General features: G+C 38.7%; 1 protein-coding gene across 1 annotated transcript; it reads left to right on the top strand.

The window, feature by feature from the left end:
• The first annotated feature begins 5,969 nt into the window (after positions 1–5,969).
• LOC140366149 (adenylate kinase 7-like) lies at positions 5,970–10,843 on the top strand. The gene is made up of 17 exons (XM_072452823.1): positions 5,970–6,095; positions 6,426–6,566; positions 6,652–6,766; positions 6,837–6,931; positions 7,012–7,122; positions 7,201–7,284; positions 7,340–7,428; positions 7,502–7,592; positions 8,125–8,202; positions 8,347–8,493; positions 8,575–8,703; positions 8,768–8,987; positions 9,215–9,280; positions 9,365–9,562; positions 9,765–9,970; positions 10,456–10,614; positions 10,684–10,843. Exons 1-17 carry the CDS (start codon positions 6,015–6,017, stop codon positions 10,720–10,722), a joined length of 2,049 nt encoding a protein of 682 aa, XP_072308924.1. The 5' UTR covers positions 5,970–6,014; the 3' UTR covers positions 10,723–10,843.
• Positions 10,844–21,991: the final 11,148 nt, after the last annotated feature.

Genomic DNA, 21,991 nt, shown 5'->3' with positions numbered 1-21,991 from the left:
AATCTTTCTGTTCTAATGTATGGATTTTTTTTCAAGAACAAGTGGTACAATCTGTTTTCTGTCCCTTTTGGTGCACAGAAATCATGTAAACCAGCAGAGGTGGTTAGTACATTTACAGGATTAACTTTTAAATAACATTGTACTTCTTTGAGTAATATATTATACAGTGTAACAGTACTCTTACTTGAGTAAAAGTTTAGATTACTCTTCGTTGAGTAAATCTAAAAGTGACAAAAGCTTTATGTTGACAATATTAAATTATTAGAACATTTGTTTCTTGGATTATCCTTCAGATCTTATAGAGTTTTAGTTTTTGTGTGTTTGTGCATTATTTAATGGGTGACTTAGCCCCAAAAAAAGACTTACAGGTGCTTTACCTGATTTGTACTGTCCTAAAACGTGAAAAAAGAACTAGCCACTAGTGTACAGCAGTCCACATGTATCGCTGACTTAAATAATGCATTCTCAGCATCCTAAATATTCATTGCAATGAGTTTATTAGCACTTTTCCCTCCTCTTTTACCATCAAGGGTAAAGCTAACATACATTAGCATGCTGGCGGCGAACTTCGTGCTTCTTGGAGAATAAAAATCTTTATATTTAGATGCAGAGAAAGTGCCTTGGTCTCATTTTCTCCCAAATAGATGCATTTACAACATATCTGTACTGGGGCAGAATCAGTGTCAGGTAGCATTGCTTTTAAAACAATTTTGTTAAATTACCTCGTCACTGCCCTGGAAAACTACCATGTTACGTTAATACTCTACTTTGTTATCAAAGTAACGCGTTAGAGTACTCTTGCATTACCAATAATCAACTCTATTGTAAAACCTATATTGTTCGCTGACAATCCCTATAATCCCATAATCATTAAAATATCAAATAAACCATCAAACTAAATGTGTTTGACTGAGCTTTATTTATCTTTTATGTTGACAGATTACCACACTACAATGCCATATAATAAGCACGTGTAGGTCTGTCCTCAAGCAATGAAAAACATCAAAAAACTCACCACATCACTGTTACCTTACATTTACTCCTCAGATACAAAATAGTGGTTATAACAAAGGAGATGGAGTTTTTCAAAACGTCTGAAAGTTTATTTCTCTTTGGTGTGAGGACAAGAGTCACTAGATGCACAGAGCACATGATCCCAACACGCTGAGCTCTGGGATTGTGGTGATTGTGGTGTGGGGATTGAGGAGATGAAACCAAAACTAATGTGTTACTGATTTGAAAAAGTAACTAGTACTAGATTACATGGGTGCACAAAACTATCGCGTTATGTTACTTGTTACTCTAAAAAAAAAGCAATCTAATGCGTTACTTTTTTTCACGTTTCAAAACCATAAAAATCAGGTACATCGCCTTTAATTCATAATGAAAAAATTGTTTATTTAGAATGATTAGGATTAACAACTGATATCCTAACAGTTAATCCTTAATTAAGTAGTTACTACGCCTGAATCATTCCTAATAAACTTTGTGTTCATCATGAATTTAGTTGTTGTTCATGATTTATTAAGGAAAAATAAGTATAGTTACTAAACAATTTAATGTTTTGTCCTTCCAATTACATAAACTTCCTATTTCAAATAAAACAAATCAGATGTTACAGTCAGACAGTTATTTACTTTCCCCCAAAAGTTCTTTTCTCTTACTTAAGTATTTTTGGACAATTACTTTTTATTCTACTTGAGTACTTTCTTAAGTACAAAATCTTTACTCACCTCAGTACACCAGTCAGGTATTTTCAACATAAATATCCCCCAAAAAGTGCCTGAAGCAGCGTTTTATTTCCTTTGTGTGCATTTCTAACCCTTGATATTAGTCTCCAGTGCTCTAAATTGCTTGACCTCAACTGAACGTTCTCCATGATTTAAAAGGTGCTCGTCTCTACAGGGATGATAGCATTACCTGAAATAGTTCACATTATGGCATTAATTTGAAGTATCTTGCATTTATCCATTACAGTTGTGTAAACAACATATGCAGCATTACCTGTACTGTTATTGATCTTTAGAAATGAATAGAATAAACCTTTATGTCCTTGAGAGGCAATTTGTCTTAGAGTCCTACTGTTGTGGTCGGCAAAACATTAAAAGACACTGACTAACATGAATTAAAAACATTAAAAACACAACAGTATCATGTGCAAATAAAGTGCTAATGTGCTGTGAGAGCGCCGCTGCTCTCGGAGTTGAGCGGTTTGATTGATGCTGGGACAAATGACAGCTTCAGTCTGTTATCCCGGCTCCGGGGCGCGCTCAGCCTCCTCCTGATGGCAGCAGAATATATTCATTGAAAAGGGGAATGTGTCAGGCCCACTTTACTGCTGCCTCTTCATAAATGTCTCTCGTGGATGTGTATTCTTTCAGTCTGATTATTTCCATGGCTGTTTTGTGGATATGAGCAAGCTTGTTTTTGAGTTGGACTGATACATTTCCAAACCGGGTCAATATGTACATTTGTGATAAGGCTTTCCAGTGTCGATTAAACCCAAGCAGGCTGTTGTCTCACCCTAAACATCCCAAGTCTCCTAGCAACAGCAGAGAGCACAAGGAGTCAATGTGGGGTTTGGGGCATGTGGATCTCCAGGTACTTGTTGGACGCCACCTGCTGGATGGCCATGCCCTTTATAATGTCTTGATGATTGTGGATTTCGAAAGACGCCTAGAAATAAAACGTGTTATTATTATCATTATCATTAGAGGACTGAATAAACAGGATTCTACAACTTTTTGATGACAACAACAACATTATAAAAAGGTTTAAAGAGACCTAACTGTTATAGTTAGATTACCTGAAGAAACCCCAAACATAAAAACAAGTAGCCACGCCTCCTCATCAGACCCACTCCCCACACCTGCCTCTGCTCTACCTGTTAGCCACGCCTCCTCATCAGACCCACTCCCCACACCTGCCTCTGCTCTACCTGTTAGCCACGCCTCCTCATCAGACCCACTCCCTTCACCTGCCTCTGCTCTACCTGTTAGCCACGCCTCCTCATCAGACCCACTCCCTTCACCTGCCTCTATCCACTCTACCTGTTAGCCACGCCTCCTCATCAGACCCACTCCCTTCACCTGCCTCTATCCACTCTACCTGTTAGCCACGCCTCCTCATCAGACCCACTCCCTTCACCTGCCTCTGCTCTACCTTTTAGCCACGCCTCCTCATCAGGCCTGGGTTGGATTTTAAATAATTGGATTTGTGCTGTTCACACTGTCCTGAAAACATTAGATACAGGTCCAGATTTGACCTGCAGCGTGAACTATGTGACATTTTGGAACCCGTTTTTCAAAAAAGCAACCAAGTATGTTCCACGGCGCCTATGTGGCAGGACAATTCAGGATTATTCAAACAAGCAGGAATAAATCAAAATGCAACTTTGAGTAAACTAAGGGTGAGGAAACATGGTTGTAATAAGATTCAAATCTCATTTAAGTGTATCTGCATGATATGTTTCCTTTAAAAGCTGGTGTTTAAAGTCATTTCCAATTCTACAATAACAGCCAACGTCGACGTGCAGCTGTCAAAGGCTGCTGACAAGAACACATAGTCATAGTACTCCAGACTCTGAACTGAGAAGCGAGTTCTTTGGTATCTTCCATCAAAACCTCCGCCTCTTTTCCGTTCTGTGATCCTGTGTTGTTCCCACATCTGCTGTGGTTTGATTTTCATTGTTGTTGAGTTGTTCACTACATTTCCAACTGGGTCAGATTTCAGAGTCGAGAGGAGAGAAAGTAAAGAGAGTACGGCTGTCACAGAGCGGCGCGGTCTTTGAGTTAAAAAACGGCAACGAAATATTTTGACATCCCAGACAAAAAGAGCTCCAGTCAACAGTTTGCAGGCAAGCAGGAGTGTCTGAGTATTTTTGGATTATTTTCCCTTGGAGTGCATAAGTTCAGATGGTATAGAATGCTTTATATCCAGAAGATTGTCAGTCGGTTTGATCCTAGCTCCGGTCAGTGTGTCGTTGACCATCTTTGTGTCCTTGGACAAGACACTTCAGCCACCCTGCCTAAGTATGAATGTGGCAGTGAGCTATTGGTGGTTGACGAGGCCGTTGTGGTCAGCGTGTTGTATTGTTTAATCCTTGTGTCACCCTCAAAAATAGTACATGGGTTAAAGACACTTTTTTCTTTTTATACTATTTATGTTTAAACATAAAGCACGGCCCACTATGATACCATAAGTCTTGCACCTGAGAGTCCAATTCAATGCAGGGGACTCTGGCCCCCCCCCCTCGAAAAAAGTAAAGAAAATAGGGGCAATTTCTGGTACTTTGGTGGGTTTTATAGGATTTTCTTTTTAATAAATCCAGTTGGCCATAGTTGTATGATATTCTACTATATAATGTTAGCTTGAGTAAATAGGTTTGTTTTATAAACAGAGCCGGTTTATATAGATTTTTGTTTCAAGCATACAGTTAAGATGTACCTCTAACTAGATCAATGAAAGATGTCAACGTCAATGAATTTATATCATAGGCTGCATTGGAACCTTCCAGGCAAAGCAAAAAACGTACGTATAGAGTAAGGAAAGGTTTCGCAGGTCTTTCCTTCCTGCTGCTGTCAGACTTTATAACAAACACTGTTAGTCCTGAACACTCGCAATACTGACCTAACCTAATACTGATGTGCAATTCCGTCATATGTGCAATTACTGTCATGATCACATGCAATGGTATTTATTTATTTATTTTTATCTTTATTATTTTTCCCCTCCATCCCTTGTTGGGTAATGGGAGGTTTTGTCTATGGGAGTTTTTGTTTATAGGAGATCTTCTACTGAGAGTGTTTTTCAAACTTCCTATAAGTGATCTGTTCTTCTGTATCTACCTCTGTATCTACCTGCGTTGCACCAATGAAATTTCCCCATGTGGGACAATAAAGGAATATCTTATCTTATCTTATCTTAAAACACATAATTTGAAGACGTACAACTGCAGCTGGTGGTGGTACATGCACCTTTTCAGTTGGCTGCCAACCGCCATACAAATCACACATCTGTACCTGGAAGATTGATGTGTCTGTGTTATGTAAATTTCAAATTTATATGTAAAATGCTTGCTTGTTTTTTTGTTCGTTACTGCTGTCATAGAACTACAGATGTAAAATAACGTGTTTGCTTCATCTGGCATATTCAGATTTTTTTATTAATATGCACTGTCTAGGGATAAATACATTAAAAATACATTAAAAGTAACAACAACAATCACTCTCTTTGTCTCTCTCTTTCTCCTTTTTTATTTTCCTAAATAACGGTTTAGCTTAAAACAACAACTGGTTTATGGCGGTTGGTCTCCAAGTGTTACATTACCACCAGACTTTATTCCAGCTGGCCAATGGCGGTTGGTATCTAAGCGATGACTGAGTGGAAGAATGTTGATTCTTTGTGACATCATCATCATGGCCACAGAACAGAATGTGGATGGCTTTTGGGTCTAAATGAAGTAACTAAAGGAGGAAGAAGGACGCACCAGCCGGACCGCCACATAAAGTCTCCCTGGAATAAAGCCGGTTGGTCTCTGAAACAACAACTATTCTAGTCACAAAGACATATCATGACCTCATGGGCTTTGTAACACCAAAGCAATGGAAGAAGAACTTTTACGGACTACGACAGAGTCTGAGGACTACGAACAAAGACATCTCATGACCTCATGGACTTTGTGACACCAAAGCAATGGAAGAAGAACTTTTAAGGACTACGACAAAGTCTGAGGAATAAAGTCTGGCGGTAATGCAACACTCGGATGCCAACCGCCATAAAACAACAACAACAACAACAACATAAAGTCGAAAGAATAAAGTCTGGCAGTAATGTAACTCTTGGAGACCAGCCGCCACAAAACACCAAAGAAGAAGAAGTCTAAAGAATAAAGTCTTGATGAGTACCAGCCCAAGAAAACCATCCCTACTGTGAAAACTTGGATACCAAAGAAGATTAAATGGCTTCTACCATTGTACAGCATGTAGTTATCATAGTGCTTCATATTCACTAAAATGGCAGACATAAGAAATCCAAACATTAAACGCATATTTGTGAATGCTGTCGACATCTTCTCTTCAAAACACATTGCCAAGGTAAAAAGCAAGCCATCAGAAGTATTCAGAAATTATGCTAGCTTAATTAGCACTGATTTTCCCAGGTGTTCAAATACTTATTTTCAGCAATAACATACCAATAGAATATATAAAAACATACAATGTGATTTCCGGATTTTGTGTTTTGGATTCTGTCTCACAGAGGAAATGTACGTACAATGAACATTTCATACGCTCCATCATTTCTAAGTAGGAGAATTTGAAAAATTGCAGGGTGTTCAAATACTTATTTTTTATAATATAATAATGTAATACCGGATTATATATTAGATACATTTTGAAGCATTTTACGCGGTATTGTATTCACAGTTTTTATCCAAGTGCCTGATTGAGGAAGATGAAGAAGAAACAGAAGGCGCTGCACCCAGGAGTGAATTGGCTTTTCAAATAGTGGGGACAGTGTCATCCTCATTTAATGACAGACACAGTGGTGTGTTTGAATACTATGTGGTAAGTGAAATAATGCTCATTTAGGCCTAATATTATATGTTTTTGATATTGTTGTTTTAACATATTCTGAAAATGTCTCCCAAAGTCGCCAACTCGCGAGGAGCTTTTGGATCATCTTCTTGAGTGCGATGTCATTCTGTACAATATTTCAGAAAATGCCACACAACAAATGATTGATGAAGCTAAATGGGCCGTAACAAGTAAGTCATGGCTCACATTATGTTCACCATTTCCTACAATAATAGACCAAAAGTACTATCTTCTTAACAGCGCTTCATGAACAAATGGCCAGTTTCAAGTCCAAGAAAATGTTCATCTTGATCTCTTCAGTGATGACTTGGGCCATGACTAAGCCACAGAATCCTGTAAATAATTACGTTTTTTTTTATCACACTCACGAACAAAAAAACGCAACTTTCTGTGATGTGTTCATATGTTGTTTAAGGATGAGGCAGACATCCCAATATTAGAGGAGGAGTTCAGAAGAAGGCGACCTCATCCCTCTTTCAGAGCGCACAATGAGCTGGAGAAACTTGCGGTGACGCTCGATCGAACTGTTAGTTTCACACATGTTCAAAAACACCTGTCACAATCAATGTTATCTGTTTATTCATTATGTTTATGTCCATTTTAGAAAAAGACCAAACTTCCAGTGTATGTCGTTGCAAGTGGTTTTCAGTATGGAAAAGGAGAGAACCTCTTTCATTACTTTTTCAAGGTAGACACACATTGATGCATAAATCGAATATACAAATAAGTATACGTATTTTCAGGTTTCGTGGTTGATGCAACGCCCAGAAGTCCCCATATTTGGTCAGGGAACAAACAAGATACCCATGATCCACATAGATGACCTTGGAAGGTACGGAAACTAAAGGTTATTTGAGCTGCTGTATTATATTATTGGTGAATTAACCCAATACTTAACTGTTTAGAGTGATACAAGACCTAATCCAGAGCAAACCAAAGGCAAAGTACATCCTCGCTATTGATGACTCTAAAAGCACATTGAATGAAATTGTTCATGTAAGTTTTACCTCACCGTTCATTTTGACTGGAAGAAAATTGCGAATTGTTAACTTTTTTTTTCTGAAGCATGTGGTTGTAATCCCTCATTCGTCCAGGAGAGTTCCATCGTAGAAAACGGTTCAATTCTAGTTATCTGGATTCAAACTTCCATTATAATATAATTTAATAATAATAATATATATATATATATATATATATATATATATATATATGAATTTATATATATATATATATATATATATATATATATATATATATATAAATTCATATATATATATATATAAATTCATATATATATATATATATATATATATGAATTTATATATAATGGAATTTTGAATCCCTGGAGAGGTAGACGTACGGGGCATTCGGATGCTAATCAGGTACAGGGTGAGTGAGCCAGGGACACAAAAGGGAGACTAATAGCCCATTAAAGGACTGATAGCAAACAAGAGGCTCGCCTGATAAAAAACAAAGAGGTGTAAGTTTCTGTTGAAACAAACAACTTTTTCTTCTTTTTTTTCTGAAGGCAATCAGTACTGCCCTTGGGTCAGGAAAAGTCAAGGTATTCCCAGAAGAAGCAGCTATATCTATGAATGCATTTCCGGTAAGGGGAACTACTTCTTTAGTCTAACCCATGTTTGACCAAATCTTTAACCTCATCCTATTCTCCAGAAAGTGTATTGAAGTAGTAAATGTGTGCTTTCATTTGCTTTATGAAATTAAACAATGCACATTCAATATAATTTAGCAAAACGAGCTGGATTACCTGAAGATCAACCTCTTACTGGAAGCTTTCCTAATAAAAGAGCTAAACATTCAATGGGCCTTCGAATCTGGGATGGTGGAAAACATCGAGAAAATTGTGCAAGAATACAAAGTGACCAGAAAGCTTCTTGTAAGATTTAAACCAAACATTTAACTACAGCAAGATCATATCTATATCTTAACCCTGGTAATGGTTTCCTTTTGTCTACAGCCAGTTAGAATCTTCTTGGTTGGACCTCCTGCAGTGGGTAAAACAACAATTGCTAAGAAGCTGTGTGATTATTATAAATTGCACCACATCAATATTGATGACATCTTTGAAGAAAAGCTAAGAGAATTGGTCAGTGACAATATCTCCAAAATAGTGAAGGATGTTCCTTTATTAAAGTACTTTCGTCTTGCAGCAGGAGCCAGAGAGTCAAGATGCTACAGATGCTAAAGATGCTGAACAAAAAATGTTGAGGGAAATCCAAAAAAGCCTTGATGAGAGTGGAGGTCTCTCAACTGATGGGAAATTACTTTCTATAGTCAAGGAAAAACTAAATTCAAGAGGCAGTTTTAACCAAGGTTTTGTTTTGGATGGCTTCCCTCACACTTATGAACAGGCCCAGTTACTCTTCTTTGGTGAGTAGAGACTGACATTATGGTTGCGAGTACATTATGTTTTTTTGATTTTGATGCAAAAGAGAAATAAATTGAAAGCAAAAATTATATTCTTAATTAGTACATTTCAACTGAAATTTTGAATAACATAATAATTGTGTTAAAATAGTTAATTTGAGCCTTTTGTGCTCAAAAGTGTAAAAAAAAAAGCCTTCTAATTACTCTTTTGTGTTTCATGCGTTGGTTAGATCCGGAGCCAGAATCTCAGGACTCAATAGTCATGGAACCAGTGTACAACAAGAGGATCACACCAGGTAAGTACATTTCGAGATAGAAACACCAGATCCAGAATCTCCTCGTCGAACATTACAAACACTGTCTTTCCTTCCATTTTGCAGAGAACATTTTTGTCCTGAATTCCTCGGATGAGCTGTTGATGGAAAGAGCACAGGCTTTTCCAGAGAGCGTGGCAGAGGAACGGCGCTACACACAGGAGGCCTTCCTCTCTCGGCTGAAGAGATACAGAGAGCGCAGTGCTGTTGCTGAAACGCTGCTGGATTACTTTGAAGAACTGGAGCTTTTCCCTGAAGAAATTAGTATGTGCCGTATCAGTTCCATCTATATGTACCGGGAAGTTCAGAACAATAACTTACTGCTATTTAAATGAATGTTGTGTAGAGGCTTAAACTGAAAACATTATAATCAGTATGAGGTAGGCCTTAGAGAATATTTAATGCATAGTTTTGTATGCTAAATGTTCTAATCCAGTTACTAATGTTACTGTTTTATCTTTTCTAGACATAAATGCTGATGATCTGGAGTACACAAATGCTTTGAAGATGATCACTGAGATGGTGGGAGAGCCTACAAACTACGGCCCGAGTCCAGAGGAGCAGGAGGAACAGAGGCGTCGACAGGAGCAGAAACTGGCTTCTGAGGCGGCAGAGAGGAAACGCAAGAAGGAGGTCGCGCTGGCAGAGATGACAGCGAACTACCAGGAGTGGGTAAGACCAAAGATCGTTAAGATAATCATTGACGATATAGACACACTCAGGTTTGCCTTTTGTCTGAAAATGAATAATAATTATAGGTTAATTTGGGGGATTGGTCCTAATAAAAAATATGAATGTAGATTCGCTAGCAAGGACCACGACCCCAGCTACGATGCAAAGTGTTTGTTGGGATATGAGAATCATGAACAACACAAATGTACAGAAGTTGATGCCGTTTTGGGGATACAGGCGATGAGGGCTGTAAGCTCCCGGGCCTCGATACCCCCATCCAGGAGATACATTTGAATAATTGAACGATTAAAAGTGTGTGGGAAGGAGGGGCACGACGTCATGAACAAAGGTGTATATGATCTGGATGCTTCAATAGTGTAGCCGCAGGAAGGGGCGTGGTCCTGCTCCCGAACTTAAAATAACAAACTTAGCTTCATATATTGTATCTATGTTTTACTGGATGTTACTGTATTTCACTTATTTAGAGGAAGAACCTGTCCAAGGTGGAGAGGCAGGAGCAGGAGCGGCAGTCTGTGCAGACTTTGCCTCTGAGGACGTACCTGATGAAGTATGTGATGCCTTTTCTGTCCGAGGCCCTGGTGACGTGCTCCAGAGCCCGGCCCGAGGACCCTGTCGACTTCCTGGTATCTATGTCACAACTATAAACCATTACAGCTTTGTCAGATCAAACATAATGCAGTCTTTCTTTACAGGCTGAGTACCACCTAAGGAACAGCATGGACATGGACTAGATTCTTTATGGACTTGGAAATACTATTCTGAAAAACTTGATTTACAAGATGCTGTGCAATGGGAAGGCGCTATTGCGAGTGACTGCGGAATGCATGTCATATTCTGTACAGTGGCCACGACAAGACAGATGAATACCAAGTAATAACAAAAATCTGACAAAAATATCTACAAAATGAACGTTGAATGGAATGTTGGTGCATTGTGACATCATCATGGCCGCTGTACATATTATGGCCATGCATTAAATGGCTTCTACCATTGCACAGCATGTAGTTATCATTGTGCTTCATATTCACTGAAATGGCAGACATAATAAATCCATACATTAAACGCATATTTGTGAATGCTGTCGACATCTTCTCTTCAAAATTGCCACGGTAAAAGCAAACCATCAATAGTACTCAGAAATGATGCCAGCTTAGTTAGCATTAAGCGTGACAGGCGAGATTTCACTTGGGCAAAAGTTTTGAATTTCTTTACCACTCTTGTAGAATAGTCATTGCAGAGAGAGACATGGGGCTCATTTGGTTCAACTGACCTCTCCACTATAGTGAGTTGGGTTAGTGTTGGTGTAATCCCTCATTCGTCCTGCAGTTTCACTTGAGACTACTCTTTTATAGGGCTGTTAGGATACAACGAAGAGTAGTCTCAAGTCTCAAGTCTTTATTTCACGCTCCGTCTATTGCTAAGAGCAAGCCCAGGAGCAGAGCCAGACACAGGTAAATCAGCTCACGCAGAGAGATCATGGACAGTAGGGGTTGTTCAGACTGTTTAAGCTTCAAAATGCTCCATATTTTATTACAATTCGACTCGCATTCTGTGAAATTCTTTATCAGGGCCCGCAGAATCCCGTCTCCGGAAGAGTTGGGGTCAGACCCGCCAGCCATGTTAGCCTCTTTAGCTTGCGAGGCGGGCTGTCACAACTGTCACAACATCAACACAAAACAGAGTAGGCCAGGATACAATAGGAGGCTGATAGGAAACAAAGAGGCTAGTTTGATAGAAAACAAAGAGGTTTAGTTTCTGGTGAAACCAATAACACGTTTTATCAGGAGGTCCCGCCGGCCTACTTAGAGTAGGATGAATATCTGAGTTCCCGGTCTTGATTCGCAGATTGAGAATGACTCTCGGATGAGAGTCTGTTTTTTTTTTTTCTTCCAGAGTCCAGATGACTACAACTGAACCATTTCTTATATTTCTTTTCTTTTTTTGTCTATTAACCAGCCCTTCGTCCTGTTTCTTAAGCTATATGCATTTTTATTTTTCACATTTCTTCCTCAACCAATATTTCTCCTAATGCCTTATTAATTCAAAACATTGCACATGAACTTGCCACAAACGGTCAAATCTATCATTTAACCCACTGCACTGTTTTGTTTTCTGCAGAGTGTTGGGATTTCTAAAGCAATAAATAGTATTGTGCAAAGGAGAATATGCAATTAGGATGAAAAAGTGTGATCATTAAGAAGTTGAGGGGGAAAATCAAACTGTTTTATCTGTTTATTGCCCAGGCTCATTATAGCTGCTGCCTACACAGGTCTGTCCATTTGCTCCCAGAAGAATTACAGAGCTCTCCACAGCCATCAAAACAAAGGATTAACGCTGTTATAAATCTAGACAAATGGTGTATTTTTATGTTGGTTTCCAGGGTAACGTGAAAATAAATTCTATATGTCCTGCCTGATAAACTAAGGCAGAATGTCCAGTGTCCACTATTTACTATTTAGTTGTTGTAGTGGTGTCGGAAAAGTAGTTCACTCAAATTCTCCCACAATGCACCAGGAAAAGTAATGTACAGCGATGGTCACTAGACTGGTCGATGTAACCCACAGTGCATTGCGGGGAGAAAGATGTCAGAAAACAATGAGCGCGATAAGACATAGAAGACATAGCGTCATATGGTTATGATAAAGTAAATGATTGATTATAACTTGTATTGTATTAATAATAAGGACGGACAAGAACGTAAGAAAATTCATCGTCCAGAGCACAGAACAGAGAAGAACCGACTGTTCCAGGAACAGGAAGTGATTTGCATCAGCGTCCGGAAGTAAGATGTCCATGTTCATAATGACATTTGTACAAATTAAAATTATATTACATTATTATTATAAAATTGTTATCAAGTAAAAGTACAAAATAGTGGTCCAAGAAAGAGTCCGGACATAACATTGGATTTATAATATGAATAAAGCACAAAATGCATTTTTTCATAAAGGATAGACACAAAGTGACACAACTATATATAAATTGGTCCAAAATATATCCAAATAAGGCTAGGCAAAATAATATATCTGTTTGCCGTAACCCGACCGACCCGCTATGAAACTAGCCGACTGAAAAAAAAATATCAGCATTTTGCTGAAAAAACGTCAAAATCTTTTATTTTTCAATTATTTCGCCGACTCACCGGCCGGACTTTCCTGAACCACCGTGTCAAATACTTTCATCACGCTGATAAACCTATCTTCCATCTCAAAGGACTGAGAACGCACTGCGCGTATTCATTTTCAGTCCTCCACATACGTCTATAATACAACAGACCATGCATGGAGGATGTCGCATTGTTTTTAATCAGTAAGTTTGCCTCTGTCGGCGCCACTCACGTCTCCATAGGACATGTGTTTCTCTGTCAGGGTGTGAAATTTGACTTACGCAAATGCATTCTGGGATTGAAACACGCCCAGTAGAGTCATCACAACAAACATGGCGGCGCCCGTGTCCCCCGCATGTTCCCCATGGTTCCCCCCGCTCGCCTTAGCTACCAAAATAAAGGATAGCGGCGTACAAAAGGTCGATTGAAATGTCTTAAAATCGTGAGATTTAGTCTCCTGATCGGGTTGATAGAGACGTTTTCCGTCATTGACTGTTGAAGCCTGACCCCTGGTGGTCACTTCAGTCAAAAAATGGCAAAATTTGGATCTTTTTTTTGGCCTTCAAAATAAAAAAAATAAGAATTTGCCTACCGTCCGAGCCACTGAAAAAATGTTGACTCGGGTTACAGCAAACAGACAATTTATTTGGGGTAGCCTAAGTCTGTTTTCCCCTCCTTTCTGCTGATGCAGCTTGGCTGAACTCGGTGTCATTTAGGGATCTCTACAGGCCGCTGAGCAGTACTGCATGGGAAGCATGATTCTTCTTCTCCTGCAGCTGCTCAGTCTGTGGCCGTGTTCAGAGGCCCGTTCATGCTCCGCTCTCTGACATGAGCTTTTAGAGCCAGAGCAGCTTGTTTTAGAGGTCTGCACATGCTCAAGGACCACAGCCTCAAACCCATGGATTGTTTGTCAATACTCTGAAAACATGCACTGATCCTTATATCCGACTAATGTGTCAGTTATTTTTGAAGAGTGGTCACATACAGCTTGCAGTTGTAATCGAATGAAACCTTAAGGACTATAGTCTAAATCAAATACATTGTCATAGTTTTACAGTGTGCTCTCTGCTGTTTGTGATAGAGGACTATGTAAAAAATGTACGTGTGCTTAATATTTAATGAAATGTGTGCGTCCGTTAACCACGATACTATTACAACATCGTTATTGGAGAGTAGTTGGAGAGAGCTGAAAAAAGTAGTAGCGTCTAGGCCGACTTTTACAGTAATTTGAGACTATCTTTACAACTTCTAAAACGCATAAACGTGTTTCTGCTGCAATTTCTGTGTAGCTCCTAGATTTTCAAACGGTGAACGGAAGTAGTTGTTAAGCTGAATGCGGAAGTCTTTGGCGCCTACAGCCTATTCTTGCTATCAACGGATCCCGGGAATGTGATGAGAGGAACATAAACAATAGGATTTCTATGGAATTTACAACGATGTAAAGAAGAACGCAAAGACTGAAGGGTAAAGAGAGGTGAGACCAACCCGGTGTTGATCATTACAGCGCACAACGCATTTAAAATGAGCCAAAAAACACCAAATCCCTGGGAACAGCAGCAGTGTGTGAGGGGAGATAGACAAGTTCACACAATAAAACACTCTCTGGGAGCAAAACTGACTTACCACATACTGTAAACTGTTCAAATATGCACAGCAGGAGGAGCATAATCCCTTTGTATGTGCAAGGGAAACAATGGGTGAGGAAAGCAACGAGAGCAAAGCAAGTGTGACAGAAGCGCAGCAGTTTTAGAAGTCTACAGTATATTATACTAAATGAAGCAGCCATGGTTTAATGTTTCTTTGTACCTAACATGCCTGAAATTGTGTTTTTTTTAATTTACGAATGTTTTAGTAATCCTGCCTGCATTTTTAACTTCTCTCGCACTTCGAATCTCAGAATAATTGCCTCCCATCAATACAATGTTAAGTAGTGTTCCTCCATCTTTTTACAGTCTAAAGATGGATATGTTGACGACATAAACTGATACCTTAAGCCAAATTTAATTATTTTCTGTTTCATAAATGTATGAACAGTAATGATAAAAAAGGCATTATAGAAGCAATTAACATGCCATCCTTTTATTTAAATGCACACAGACTTGTCCACATTGTAACATGAGATAGTTAAACATAAATCAGTCAATCAAATTTATTTATAGAGCACAATTCGTACAAAGCGCAATTCAAAGTGCTTTACAATGTCAAAAGCACATTTTAAAAAAACAATACAGTTTATAAAAATATAAAACAGTGTATCTCAAAATAAATAAATAAAAACACAAAAACAAATTAACATGATATTGAAAATATTAAAAACCAGGTAAAAGTATATCAGTCATAGGCTAAACTAAACAGCTAGATTTAGCTTAGATTAGTCTTTAGCTTAGATTTAAACACAGCCGGGGCGGGGGCCTGTCTCACAACCTCGTGAAATAAAGCCGCGGGTTATTGAATGCAGACCGCCGTATCACACTCTCCATATCTATCTATCTAAATTCAATTCTTTCTCTAGACTAATTTCTCAGTGAAATTTAGTTGGATTGTAATAAAACAAAACTTACGTCTGTGTCTTCACGTCTGGCTCTGCTTCTGCACTTGTAGTTAGCGAATCAGCAAGAGAGACCATTTCCTGCTCAAGCACCCCTAGAGGCTGTTAGCCTGTAAAAATTGATAACTCCGCCTGTTTGGGCCCCTGGCCTGCAAATCTTGTGTTGCATTGTTCCCTTCCCAACATGGCTGCACCTGCAGCCCATCCCAGTATTCAAAGACACCTGTTGCAGCTGCTCAGGGCTGCTGGTTTATCTCGTTGTCAGGGCTGTGGATGCAGTGCCTGACTGAGACTAGTTGTTATTCGTGTTGTATCTGTTTTTTAAGTTGTCACTTCGATTCGGTTTATGGGCCTTTGTTTTGGTGGGCCTGTGTGACTCGTACGTTTTAGAGATGCTTAACTTGTTGGTTTGTTTTCTTGTTAACATGTTTCTGTTAATTTACCTTTTACATTCTTGTTTATTAAACATTACAACTTATTTTACCATTTTCCACCTTGGTGTTTCTGTTACTTCTCTCTACCCTAGCACAGCCAGGTTGTAACATAGCCAGGTAGCCATAGCAAGGTTCATAGCATGTGAAAAAAGTAGCAGCGATAAAACTTTTCTCCTTACTTCACCAGACTTCAGCTCACTTCCCGACGGATAGTAACATGTAATTCAATGGAGAAAATGGACACCCGGCGGTCCTCCTCCAGAAGCCCTGGAAGGGGATGAGGCCTCAGAGAGTGAGGAGGTACCACCTTCGAAGCCGAACACCCCTTCACCTCGGCATCAGTGTCCCACTTTGAGACGGCTGGGGCCATCTTCCTCCACCATGGAACCCATGAGGAACAAACGAGACAGAGACCAAAGGGACAAGGAGCAAGCAGGGGATTAAGAGGAGGAAGAAGAGACCCTATTGAAAATAAAAAGTGTAAATGTTGGCATAGGGTCACAAACTTTAATATGAGGGCTTTAAACAAACAGGTTGAATAAGTTATAGCCCGACTTTTACGATAGAACTAGAGTTCGTACACATTTTACACTGTTGTCACTGGCCCTCAATTGGTCCCTGGAAAAAAAATATTCTGATTGCACCGATCCTCAATTGAGAGAGAAATGAGAAAAAGAAAAAAACAATTCAAGATGGTGGCACCCTGTACGACTGCTCTCGCAAACAAAGAATAAAACAACAGTTTCTGCTTAACAAAGAAAATGCCAATTAATGTCCAGATGTAAGAGGAAATGGAGGAAATACAGAAGTTGCTCTGCATGAGTAGATGACAAAAGTCACGGAACAACTGAGTAATCTCAAAGCTCTCCTACAAGCACAAAGCTTGTAGGAGAGGTCAAACAGTCACGTGTTGTGAAAACTGAAAAAGACAAAACGATCTGTGATCATGAGAAGATAACTGATGACCTGGAGCAGAATGGAAGATGTCATAGGCAAGTTTATTTGTAGAGCACAATTCGTACACTAGGCAATTCAAAGTGCTTCACACAACAGGGGAAAAATGCAATAAAATCACAAAGACATGACAGAAATCACAACACTTTCATTTCTATTCATTCAATTTAACAGTTTTGCTGACATGAATCATACATTTTGTCCATGCTTAGTGATCCGCCAGATGGAAAACCAAATCTTTCGGACCACACTGACAGACACTCTGGACAGTCTAATCACTGGTCTCAATATTAAACCTCGCTCGTTTGCCAAAGCTGTAACGGAGGGCAAAAATGTAACCGAGAACGCAGGGACTGAAGATTTGCAGACTTTGGGGAGGAAAGTTCTGCGATTTCTTGACGAAAAAGATAAAGAAAAATAAATATTGCAGCATACCACACTCACCCGCAGAGGGCAAAGGCAAAGCCGGCAATTATTCTGCGTTTTGTGAACCGCAAATGCCAAATGGATCTTCTGTGGGAAGGAAAGAAGTTGAAGGGAAGTGATGTGTACATAAATGAACATCTCACAAAGAAAACAGCTGACATAGACCAAGAAGCCCGCATCCTGAGGAGAAACAACAAGATCAGAGCGACGTGACAAGAACGTGCAAGGTTTATAGAGAATCTGATCTGCAAGACATCTTCAAATTTTGTCTGTAATAATAATAACAACTATATAAAAACTGTATTCATGACTATAACCAAGATTAGATCAAGACACTATAAACGAGCCAATGACGTTGTGAATGAACAAGTGCACGGATTATAATTCATGTTTTGTTGGACAGAGGAAACAAGACTATGACAAAATCGGTATTAGAGAGTGAGAGCCTTCAATTGGACATGCCATTTTTGTCCTTTTTGGTCACGTTCCTTTTTATGAACTTTTGCTGTTTGGATATTGGACATGCATCATTTCACTTTTTCTATTAAATGTTAAAATCGTATGACTGACCATTGAATAAACAGCACTTGGCGATAAATAATATTTGAATATACTTGAGGGGAAAGATGAAAACGAACTAGATCGAACAGTCTAATAGTTATAATGTAATGTAGTTATAATGTAAGTGAGCTCTGTACAAATTATGAATGTATAGAATTAAGACACACATTCAATTATAAAACAAATGAGTTCGGAAGTTTATATAGATTCTGATAATAACTTTTATAATAACAAACAATTATTGTCAATATTATACTGATGAGCAATTGAAATAACTCAATATGAATGGTGCCTTTACAGTAAATCATTTTAGTAGTAGGAGCATATGCAAAAAGTATAAAAATATAAAAGTGTACCTTAGACACCTTAATACGTTAAGTGTCTGATGTTAGATGCTGACAATGGTTGTGAAATAGAAAGCTATGATTTGTTCACGTAAAACAGGATTCATAAAAAAGGCCGGGAAGTTGAAATGTATGCGGAGGCAAAATTTAGAATCAAAGTGATAAATAGTAAAACCACATGACAACATAATTGATTGCTGCATGTATAGATCACCTGGATCAGGTCTTGATACATTTAACCAAAACATTGAAGCCTTGTTTATGAATACAAGCAAGTCCGTAATGTGTGTGGGGATATTGCTATAAATCTCTTGAACGTAAATGTAAAAACATGTAAAAACAACAGACTACCTCAGCTCTCTTTAGTAACAATCTATCACCACTTATCATAAAAACAACAAGAATCACAAATAACACGGCGACACTGATTGGTATCTTTGTTGAAATTATGTATTTATTCATGTAATTGTTTTTTCCTGTTTTGCCTAAAAGGTGGATATCAATAGAATGTTTCACAGAGAGCAACATAGCATAGTTCTTCTCTCATACATAATGCATTGAATTCTAATATTGTGAAATGAATGTGAACTGCAAGTCTAATGTTAACCATGTATTTTTCATAGCTTCATGCATTATGTAGTCCAAAGAATCTCCAGATGAAATCATGCAGGATTGTTTACTGAGATACACCAACGCCATATTACGAGGGTGGAAACCAGATGATCCGTGCAGTTCTCCAGGTAATACACCCAGTATGAATGGACAAACACGAACCATAGTTTTTGGAGTTAAATATTTATTGTGGGTACCTTTCTATAAACTAGTGGGACAGTTTTTTGTATTATTTTCTAGAATATGATGTGTGCTGTCAAATATGTTATACAAGTGTTTTGCTCTGCTATTTACGTAAAGCAACTCATGCTTTTTAAAAATATTGAACATAAACAAAGGGGATACCCATAATTTCTATAGTAATATAATGCACTAAAAAATGTGGTATTGTGACAGGCCTATTGAGAAATTCTGTTGATAAAGCTCATGATTGAACGTGTTGTTGACAGCAGTCAAACATTTCATGAGATACATTACCCAAAACAACAGTAAAAACTAAATGAAAGTGCAGTAAAACAACCCGATGAACTGCTGGGTCCCTACTGGTAAATACACGTATCACACAGTAGCAGTAGGTGCCCTTGGTTGTAAGGATGTCACTATAACACATTTTAGAGTCTCAATTATCGTGAGGGGAAATATCATGATTTTACAATTAATCACGATTTGCAGCAAAAATAACTTTGATTTTGTATTTTTATATGTTTAAACTTGCCAATATTCCTGTGAGAAAAAAATGTTAATTATAACAATTTAATTATGAATTTAAGCCTATTGGCATTATAACAGTTATTAGTGAATCAGAATCAGAAAAGGTTTATTGTCAATGAACATAATTCACAAACATAGGAACTTGTCTTGGTGATTCGGTGCAACATAAAACAATGAACAATGATAAAACAACCTATTACAGTCTAAAAGAAAAATAATTTAAATTTGTTATAGGATAAATATAACAATAGGCTATAAGATGAAAAAAAAAATAGATTTACAGTTGAATTCACATAGTGCAGAAGGTGAACAGTGCAGTGAGTGATTAAATTGTGGTTAAAGTGACAGTGTTTAAGAACAAGCTCTTAGTGGTGTGGGCCCTCGCTCTGCCCTGTGTAGACTCATGAAGCAGCAGCATAAACCAACTGTAGCTCGCGCTGATGACTCGCACTAGTGTGGATCTCCGAGTGTAACGGAGCCGTCGTTCAGAGCGTTTATCCACAGTCACGTGAGGCACACACACACATGTGAGCATGCCGCCCGTTATTTGTTGCATCATAGCCATAAAGATTTGTGTTTGTTGAAAAATGTGATAATCTGTGCTGCCCGGTGGTTGATTGGTTAAAGTGGCAGCACACATGCCAGGCTCTAATTGCAGCCAGCCGCAGTGTTGTGAGTTTGAATCCTGGCTCCGACTGCATGTCCTCCCTTCTCTTTCATCCCCATTTCACATGCTCAGCTGTCCTGTCGAAAATAAAGCCTGTTAATCTTGGCATCTCTACTGTGGGCTATTTGTCTAAATATATTTTTAATTCAAACAATTATAGCATTATTATAGCACTTTTAAAATTTAGACTTTACACACATTTATGCTGAACTTCAATCCACCTTTCTGGCCTGTAGCTAAAAAGCTTTGTGTGCCTTAAAGAAAAACAAGAGGAGGGAGAGAGGGGGATAAAATGCTATGGTATTAAATCCAGCTCTGGGCCAAACATACATATAAATGAGTGTGTGAGTCCTTTGGGACAGATGTGGGCTTTGTGTCGTTCCCCTGAGACTGTTCCACAGACTCCTAAGATCCTAAATACACACCATCAAATACTCTATCATGATGGTAGTTTATATATACACTCTAATATAAATATCAGTAAAATACTGTAAATATTTAACACAAAAGTTGCTTTGAGAACTTTGTCAAAACTGTCCGTCTATTGAACAAATGTGAACCATAGGCTCTCAAAAATGCAATTCTCCAAATTACAATAGAACTATCAACATTCAGATTGGAAAACAAATATAACCATTGAACTATATTTCTACCCTTTTGTATTTAAATGTATATTCATATTACAGATAATGAAAACGGGCATTACTCATGTAAATGGCCAAATGGGCTGGTTGTATTTGTGTGTGTGGGCCTTGACAGATTTAGCGCTGCAGCCATGGGGAGTCTTTATGTTGCTGTAATAGATCATTGTCGACATGGTTCTGCCTGGAGCATCCCAAGATCTGAGCCAGGATCTCATCATGGAGCAGGACATCTCCAGGGCACAGGAGGGGAAGGGGTTAAGTGTTCCACGTTTAGCCCCTAGTAATGGGTCTTGTCCCCGGACGCCTTGAGTGTGACGTCCCCACAAGACTCCCTGGCAAAAGCAGCACAGAGAAGAGGGACAGAGCTGGTTCTACGCTCTGCAGAATAGGACTATAAACAGGGGAGGGCTGTACATAATTACATTATTCAAGTACAATGTACTTTCACTTTTTAAATGAAACTGTACTACACTGTAGTTAGATGCCATTCTTGTTTTAAGACAGTTTAAGACATAAAAGAGAAGAGTGCAAAGAAAATCCTTTCAGTCATATTCACAGCTAAATAAAACAGTTTTTAGCTTAGATTTGAGTAGAAGCCTGTCTCACATCTTCAAGAAGACTGAAGCATAAAACTGAAAACCAGATTCCCCATGTTTAGTCCTGACTCAGGTTCTCAGAGTCAGTGACGGTTCATAGACACTAACATGTCCGAGATGTACTTTGGTGCTAGGCCATGGAGAGACTTGTACACAAGCAGAGCTGCTTTAAAGTCTCTTCTCTGAGCCACAGGAGCCAGTGCAGAGACCTGAGAACAGGACTAATGTGATCATACTTCCTGGTTCTAGTCAGGACCCGAGCAGCAGCGTTCTGGATGTACTGCAGCTGTTTTACAGCTCGTTTGGAGAGGCCAGTGAGCAGGCCGTTACAGTAGTCTAATCTACTGGAGACAAACGCATGGATAAGTCTCTCCAAGTCTGGTTTAGACACTATGTT

Source organism: Eucyclogobius newberryi, unplaced genomic scaffold (assembly GCF_026437365.1).
Source record: "Eucyclogobius newberryi isolate DKJ021-1_F unplaced genomic scaffold, fEucNew1.0.hap1 SCAF_19, whole genome shotgun sequence".
Taxonomy (NCBI): Eukaryota; Metazoa; Chordata; class Actinopteri; order Gobiiformes; family Gobiidae; genus Eucyclogobius; species Eucyclogobius newberryi.
This window is presented reverse-complemented; position numbering and strand designations above follow the sequence as displayed.

Coding starts and splice junctions, on each gene's coding strand:
- LOC140366149 (XM_072452823.1), top strand. CDS start 6,015: ATGGCAGACATAAGAAATCCAAACATTAAACGCATATTTGTGAATGCT. Junction 7,285..7,339: donor TCTTTCATTACTTTTTCAAG/GTAGACACACAT, acceptor ACGTATTTTCAG/GTTTCGTGGTTGATGCAACG. Junction 10,615..10,683: donor AGGACCCTGTCGACTTCCTG/GTATCTATGTCA, acceptor CTTTCTTTACAG/GCTGAGTACCACCTAAGGAA.